We start from the raw sequence: 9,113 nt of genomic DNA, 5'->3' as shown, positions 1-9,113 counted from the left end.
CAGGAGATGGCTACTACAATGCTTTTGGATGCTCATTTGGAGAAAAAGTATTGGGGTGAGGCGGTGCTTACAGCCGTACATTTACAAAATCGTTTGCTATCAAAGTCGGTACACAGTACACCATTTGAGAAATGGTTTGGGCGGAAGCCAGAACTGAATTATCTCAGAGTATTTGGTTGCAAAGCGTGGGTACATGTTCCGGATACCAAACGAGGAAAATTTGACAGCAAAGCTTGTAAGTTGACGTTTATCGGGTACTCAGATCAACACAAAGCGTACCGTTTTGTTAATCTTGAAACAGAGAAGGTGACTATTAGTCGCGATGCCAAGTTTTTAGAGCTTGAAGAGGATGTGTACCGGAAGAGTACAATACCTGATTGTTCGAGTAGTGATAATCTGTTGCTGCCTATGAGTAATGTAGACCAAACGAGTAACCAGAAAGATCCCGAGTTTGCCGATGACTTCGATGAAAGTGAAGGTGACGATGTCGATAACCAAAGTGAATGTGAACAGTTTTTCGATATGAATGCGTCGAATGACTTCGAGGGTTTAGATGATCCGTTGACAATCAAGCAGGAGCCGCCTGAAGATTTGTCGTTTTTAGAGGGCTATTCAAGATCCGATCCTGACGATGGACCGTCAACACGAGTCAACCGTGGCAAGATGCCAAAGCGTTTCTCGGACTACGTTGTGGGTTCTGCTACTCTCATGGTGAAAGAACCATCAACGTACAACGAAGCTGTTAAGTCTACTGAATCTGAATTCTGGAAAAGTGCAATGGACGACGAAATTGATTCGCACTTGAAGAACGATACTTGGGAGCTCGTCGATTTGCCGCGTGATAAGAAAATAGTCGGATGTCGGTGGGTCTACAAGATAAAGCAAAACGAAGCTGGTGAAGTTACACGATTCAAGGCACGAATAGTTGCACAAGGTTATTCGCAAAGATTTGGCATAGACTACGAAGAAGTTTTCTCGCCCGTTACAAGATATGCAACGTTGCGAACGTTGCTAGCTTTAGCTGGAAAAGATAAACTTTTGTTAAAGCACCTCGATGTGAAAACGGCGTATTTAAATGGCGAAATCGATCAGGAAATTTATATGCGTCAGCCACCTGGTTACGTGGTTCGCGGTCAGGAGGAGAAAGTTTGTCGTTTACGTCGAAGTATTTATGGCTTGAAGCAGTCCGCCAGGTGTTGGAACGAGAAATTATTTAGCACACTGAAGAGCATTGGCTTTAAAGCAAGTACTGCTGACCCGTGTTTGTTTACAATGGAAAGTAATGGTTTTAAGATCTATCTAATTGTTTATGTTGACGATTTGATTGTGGCTTGTGTAAATGAGTCGGAAATTTCACAAGTGTTTACAAATTTGGGAAAATATTTTGATGTCAGCTGGCTTGGCAAAGCGAAGTTTTTCTTAGGCTTGGAGTTGCATCGAGATTCAGATGGAGTGTATAGTTTGAGCGTTAAGAGTTACATCAAAAAATTGATTGCTAAACTTGGATTGGAAAATGCTAAAATTGCTAAAACACCGATGGATCAAGGTTTTCTCAAGGACTGCACTAAAAGTGAAGTGATGAAAGATGGCACAAAATACCGTAGCATCGTTGGGGCATTGATGTACATTGCTGTATGCGCTCGTCCTGACATTGCTGCGAGTGCATCGATCTTGGGAAGGAGATTCTCTGCCCCTACCGAAATCGACTGGACTGCGGCAAAACGAGTAGTGAGATACTTAAAAGGCACAATCGATTGGGAGTTGAAGCTGGGCGGTATAATGAACGAGGAGCTGCTAGCGTACTCGGATGCCGATTGGGCCGGTGATCCACAGACGCGAAAGTCGATGACTGGTTTTGTAGTGTTCTTTGCAGGAGGAGTCGTGTCGTGGGCCAGTAGACGCCAAGATTGCGTTAGCCTTTCTTCCATGGAAGCTGAATTCGTGGCACTGGGAGAAACGTGTCAAGAAGTAGTGTAGATGAGGCGCTTGCTTGAAGACTTAGGTATCAAGCAGATTTCGGGCACACTAGTTCACGGCGACAACCAAGGGTGTCTCACGTTTGCGCAATCCGAAAAATCGAGCAAAAGGTCTAAACATATCGAACAAGAAGAGGCTTTGTACTGGATCATTGTAAACGGGGCACTATCAAGCTTCAGTATTGCAGCACTGATGAGATGAAGGCCGATCTATTGACCAAACCGCTGGGAGCTGTGAAACATATTCGCTTTGCACAGCTGATTGGAGTTATGGATTCCGGAGGGTCACCCGTTGAGGAGGAGTGTTAGGAGAACAACGGTTAGCCCCTTAATACTGGCAGCACTTCCCTGCTTGCCGGTCTATTAAAGCTACAGTGTCTATTAACACATTACATGAGATTGCATCATCCTTTTTTGAATACATGTTTCGTAATCGCACCGCGTGATTGTGTTTATTTACCGTTCCGATATAATCCGTAATAACTCCGTGTTTATCCTTCCGCCGGACGATAATCCACTTCGAATCTATTCCGCCAAGCCCACATGTTTAACCTACCAACGCCGTATGATTGTTATTGATCTGCACAAGTTAAATGTAAACAAGTTTGACATTTGTAGTACAGTACATAGCAAAACAGAACATAACCTGTAAATAACCAGCGATACCAGCGCCAATACTTGTCTATGGACTATGAGGTCTGTTGGTCATATTCATTGGGAAGGTATTAGTCGGCGAATTGGATTGCCCCGCAATTTTGGCTCAAATCAACGTCAGTGTCATCCCACGCCCTCTTCGGGTCAGAGAGTTTCTTCGACCGGCCTTTAGACGCACCGAGTATGGCCAGAATGAGCCCATTCGTGTTATGTGTTGTTTGCTTAATAGCGTATACAATTTCTTCGATTTCTCTGTTTCGCTCTCTAGTGCTTTTAGATAAGTTATAAGGTCGTTGTGTGTGCAATTGAGAGTGACGACACGCCTCACTAGTCGCTCCACAAAATATTCAATTTTTTTTACGAAAATTCGAATTGAAATTCAACAACATCTATCTGATAGTGCAGAATCCTAGTATGGTGTTTATTAATAGATATATACAGTATTTATACTCAAAAATAATTATAAAATCTTCGATCGAAATATATATACGCTCGTTGTGGCTATTGTTCAGCTGCTGATGAGCGTCATGTCCAATCGAAACAAAAGACTAGCCATGGATGAGTGTCTGGCATGTAATTCTGCTATCAAGACGGACGAAAAACAAGTGAAGTGTGTTTATTGTGGCAACGCCTACCATATGAAATGTGCGGGTTTATCCGAATCTCGCTACAATAAGATACAAAAACTCAATTATTACTTCTGTTCAACACCATGCGAATCTTCATATGAGAACAACAAAAAGATGGATGAACTGCTAGCCACGATGAAAGCACTGCAAACCTCGGTGGATTGTATAAATAAGAAATGTGAAGAAAATGGCTTGAACCTCAAACGATCAGATGATGCTATGCAAAACTTAAGTGTGTCTATTAGAGAATTGTCGCAAAGTCAGAGTGAAATAAAATGTTCAGTCGAAGAAGTGAAAACATCTCAAATGTTTATATCTGCTCAATATGAGGACATTAAGTCTCTACATGAGGAAATGAAGAAGGACTTTGCTAGTTGCTGTAATAAAGTGGATGCTCATGACAATAAAATTACGGCTATTGATAAATCAATTATCGATCTAAAAAAACGATTGCGCTTCGCGGAGCAGAGTGGTCTAAAGAACGAAATTGTCATCAGCGGTGTACCTAAAGAGCTCTCTCTGTGCGAGCAAACCATAGTAACCAAGGTTGCTGCAGCTGTTGGGGTTCAACTATTTACCACTGACATTGAAAAAATTCAGCGTATTAAGAATGGAATGGTTCTGGTTGAATTTTGTAGCTCCAAAGTACGTAATGACATTCTGCGCGCTCGTAAGGGTAAATCCATCTTCGTCGATGAAATCGACTTTGGCAACGCAGTGCTGCCGGGGAACTCCAGATCGTCTCCTAATAACAAGCGTTACCACTCTAAAGTGTTTATAAACGAGAATCTAACCAGAGAAACCAGATTAATCCTTAAAGAGGCAAAATCTCTCAGAGCGACCCATGGTTATAAATACGTTTGGTGCGGCAAAGGCAATATTTACTGCAAGCGGGATGATTCGTCAGAACCCCACGTCATCGATTCCATTGAAGACTTAAAAAAGCTGCGCTTATCTCCAAAGAAGGCTTGATGCATCTGTTGCTGTTGTTGCGGCTGCTGCTGTTGGTGGCTACTGGACTCATTACTTTTGATCTAGTCACTATGACGGATACAGCGGAAACAAACGATGCAGATGATTTTATTAACACTGTACAGTTAGGAGACAACTTGAATGTCTACTATCAATGCTTGAGTGAAACTTTCACAAATACCAGAATCAATTTATTGTATGTTAACATAAACTCGATACGAAACAAACTTGATGATCTACTGATATATATATCTAATTTTGGAACTGTTGTTCACCTTATTTGTATAACTGAAATTAGACTGAGCCCAGACGAACTTTATATGTGCCACTTACCCAACTATGAAGTAGTTTGCTGTCCGCGTTCCAATCGAACAGGCGGTGGAGCCTGTATTTTTATTCATCAGTCGTTGCAGTATAATGTCATCAGAAACGAAGAATTTTTAGAAGGTAGTTTGGTAGTTATATCTTTATTAAATCCCAAAATAAACATCGCAACAATTTATAGGCCTCCTCATGTTAGTTTTAGAGACAGTGTAGATTACTTAGATAATTTTCTCGAACGATCTAATAAACTACTTTGCGTGGGAGATTTCAACATTAACCTACTCAACGCAACCCATCGTAGTTATGTGTCGGCGGTAGAGTCTAATGGGTTTACGTTTTTGAATAAAGTTGATAGCAATTATGCCACTCGTGGAAGTGGGGCCTCAGGTTCGATCATAGATCATGCATTTACGGACTTATACTGCCAAAAATTTTACTTTTGTTTAGATAACATAAGTTTCAGTGATCACAAATCATTATTAGTTAGCTTCGGGCATAGGCGTACACCTGGTTATAAAGAAAGACATAATGTCAAATATAATTTCGATCGCATTTCGTCTGAACTGGCACAATCTATACATACGACAGACACCCTAAATAATCTAACGAAGCTCATAACTGATACAATGGCAAGAAACGCATACGTTGTCCATACTAGTAAAAGATACTGTAGTAAAGCACCCTGGATTGATGAGGTTGTCTTACAAGAAATTAGGTCTAGGAATCAATTGTATAAAAGAACAATTCAATGGCCGGCAAATCAAATAATTCATCAAAATTACAAAAGACAAAAAAACTACGTAGCCCGAATTATTAAACAAAAACAAAAAAGTTATTACCAAAGCTTAATAGCCCAGAATCGTTGCAACATCAGAAAGGTATGGAGCATATTGAACGAAATTGTCTTCCACAAATCTAATACCCGCAAAGAAATAACGGAAATAGTTGTTGGTGAAACTACATTGAAGGATAAAACAGCAATTTGCAATGCTTTCAATAGTTACTTCGTCAAAATTCCATGCGAACTACACAATAACTTGCTACAAATTTTCAATCATGATGCGCAGACATTCACGCTTCACACTACTACTCCAGGTTCCATAGTTATGTTACCGGCTACAAATAACGAAATCTGTAATTACGTTCATGGTCTAAAAAGTTCAAGCGCAGCTGGAACCGATGGAATTCCATCTAAATTGATTACAAACAACATGGCTATCTTGTTCCCAAATTAACACATTTGTTCAACCAGATGCTCGAAGATGGTTCGTTTCCTGACTGTTTAAAACATGCAAAAGTAGTACCTATTTTCAAAAGCGGTCAAAAAAAGTATACTTGTAACTATAGGCCTATTTCAATACTCCCAACTCTTTCCAAAGTATTTGAAAAGTTAATCGAACAAAGGTTACGCAGTTTCTTCAATCGACATACCACAATTCACAAAAACCAATATGGTTTTCAGCCAAACTCGAATACCACGAGTGCTACCATTAACCTTGTTAATGAAATTCAACGAAATATTGATCAGCGTAAAACTTGCTCTACTATTTTCATCGATGTGTCAAAAGCCTTTGACTGCGTTTCTCATTGCATATTGCTGACTAAACTGCAAAGGTATGGCATAAGGAATCAAGCCTTGACATTACTTGAATCATATCTGAACGGCAGACAACAACGCGTAGTAATTGAAAACCAATCAAGCTCCGATCTCACCGTGGGATTTGGTGTACCCCAAGGTTCCATATTAGGTCCCCTGCTCTTCAATATTTTTATTAACGACATTTTTGAGCTGCCGTTGAAGGGCAAACTTCAACTGTATGCCGATGATGCTGCGGTAGTGTTCGAGTCCAATAGTGTAGAACGATTATTTGAGGATATGCAACATGACCTAAATCTAATCTATCGATGGTTTTATGACAACGGGTTAACAGTCAATGCGTCTAAAACCAAATATATAATTTTTGCCAGTACTAATCATTATGGTGACTTGGACTATGTTCTATGGCTAGGAAAAGAAAAGCTACAAAGAGTCGACTCAATCACATACCTAGGGCTGATATTACAGCAAAATCTTAAGTGGAATCTACACGTTGAACAAATACACCGGAGAATAGTAAAATTTCTCGGAATTCTTCGTCAAGCTAGCCATATGTTGCCTATGAGAGAGAAAAAGAATCTTTTCTATGCTCATGTACACTCACAAATTAGCTATCTAAATATTATATGGCAGAACGCGCCCAACTATGTTCTAAGCAAAATTTCCATTACTCTGAATAAGTTCATGAGAATCATTTTCTGGGAGCAGTATTTAGACCCAAATGTAAGAACTTTAGACTTATATGCTGTTAACAAAGTGCTGAACCTACGCCAAATTAATTATTACGAGTCTGTGCTATTTATATACAAAGTAAAAACAAATCTGATCAAACACAGTCTAAACCTACGGTTATTAAATGAAGCCCATCGATATGAAACTCGCAATGTGAGTAACTTCAGCGTCGTAACCCCAAGAACAAATTACGTTAGACTTGGTTGTATTTATCCGGCAATAATTAATTTTAATAATTTGCCAATATATCTTAAAAATATTTTATCTATTTACACATTCAAGAAAACTTTAAAAAAATACATTATAGATAATATTATATAAACACAAGTGATTTATATGCTCTCTTATGCACAAACAGACAGCGAAGGAGAACCTCCCAATCAGTCTTATGACTGCCTGAGGTCCATAAATCAAACCGAACTGTATTGTAATTTTTTAGCTATAGGGGAAGAAACCGCGATTTTTGTAATTAGTGGTTAAGGTACATGTAAAGCTCTTTCAAGGGGTTTTTATGCCTGAGATTGAGACAAAAGTTGTTTGAGACCGTTTCCATCTTGGCTTTTCCCCTTACTGAAAAAATAATTGAAATAAATGAAAATGAAAATTTAAAAATGGGGAGTAATTCACCATAGAAAGTAAGTGTTTTTTATTCATGTAGACTACAACGTCAGATGAATCTTAAGCGAATAAATAAATACAAATAAATAAATAAAAATATCAAAATGTGTTATGGAAATCGAATAACTCGTTTCAAAATTTCGTCTTGTTCTGGCTGACATAGTTGGTAAAATAAAAAATAATATCAAAATTTTGCTCCTCTAAGGCCAACAGAATAACTACTTATGTTATTTGAATAACAAAGCAATAACATAACTGTATTCAGAGTTTGGAATAACATATTTTAGTATTATTAAGGTAATAACAAATGCAGTATCACATGACATATTAAAAAATCATTTCATAAAACATTTATAATTTGAAATCTCTTTAATCAATAAAAAAAAAATTTATTAACTATATCAAATGTCATTTTAAAGTCATAATAAGATATGATAACAAAATCAGTTATTAAACTCATCTTACAACCAATGTTTTAAATATCTACTCAATAACAAAATGTGTTATCAATGTATCTCCATAGCTGTTTAATAACAAAATATAGCATTATACTTAAGTTTGATATTGTTTTTATATTATTTTGCTCTTCGCTCCTGCTCGGGTACCGCCTGAGATGACTCTCCTTAAAAACCTGGACGAGATCACTGAAGCGGTCGAACTGGCACGAGCTCTCAAGGAGCAATGTAACGTGGTGGTGACTACCGAAGTAGTTCGTCTGCGCAAGGGACCGGCGGGAAACCAGATAGTTACAATAAGACTTCCACTGGTAGACGGAAATGCAGTCCTGAAAGTTGCTAAGCTGAAACTGGGATGGTCCGTATGCTCACTGAGCGTGTACCAGCAGCCGGAGGCTTGCTTCCGGTGCTTTGAGCGAGGGCACAAGTCCTGGAGCTGTAAGAGGCCTGACAGAAGTCACATGAGTAGGAGATGTGGCGATGCGGGCCATATAGCGAGGGACTGTACTGCGCCACCCAAGTGCCTGATATGTACAGGCCAACGGGACGCTAAGCACACAACAGGAGGCCCAAAGTACCCGGCAGGCGCACCGGCGACTAAAACAAGGGCATAGTGCTGATAACGCAACTAAACTTGTATCACTGCTACGCAGCCCAGTAACTGTTGTACCAAGCAGTTACTGAGTCGTTGACGGACATTGCTATCATCTCGGACCCATACCGCATCCCTGCCGGAAACGGTAACTGTCTCGGATAGGTCCGTGATGGCGGCTATATGGACGGCAAGCAGGTTTCCGGTTCAAGAGGTTGTGTCAACTGTAGACGAGCGATTTGCGGTTGCCAAAGTGGGTGGAGAGTTCTACTGCAGCTGTTATGCTTCGCCGAGTTGGTCTATCGAGCAGTTTACGCGGATGGTAGACCAAGTATCAGTTGTGCTTACTGGTCTAAGGTTGGTGGTTGTGGCGGGCGACTTTAACGCTTGGGCGGTTGAGTGGGGAAGTCGTCACACGAACCATAGGGGTCGGATTCTGCTTGAGGCTCTGGCAAAACTCAACGTAGACCTGGCCAACGTCGGCACCACAAGTACCTTCAGTAGGAACGGTGCAGAGTCTATCATCGACGTGACATTCGGCAGTCCTGGTCTGATAGGAGACTG

At 40.1% G+C, this 9,113-nt stretch overlaps 1 protein-coding gene across 1 annotated transcript; it reads left to right on the top strand.

The window, feature by feature from the left end:
* Positions 1-3,184: 3,184 nt before the first annotated feature.
* Positions 3,185-4,231, top strand: LOC128746004 (uncharacterized). The gene has a single exon (XM_053843059.1). The coding sequence runs from the start codon at positions 3,185-3,187 to the stop codon at positions 4,229-4,231; it is 1,047 nt and encodes a 348-aa protein (XP_053699034.1).
* The last annotated feature ends 4,882 nt before the right edge of the window (positions 4,232-9,113 follow it).

The sequence above is a fragment of the Sabethes cyaneus genome, chromosome 1 (assembly GCF_943734655.1).
Source record: "Sabethes cyaneus chromosome 1, idSabCyanKW18_F2, whole genome shotgun sequence".
In the NCBI taxonomy this organism is placed as follows: domain Eukaryota; kingdom Metazoa; phylum Arthropoda; class Insecta; order Diptera; family Culicidae; genus Sabethes; species Sabethes cyaneus.
This window is presented reverse-complemented; position numbering and strand designations above follow the sequence as displayed.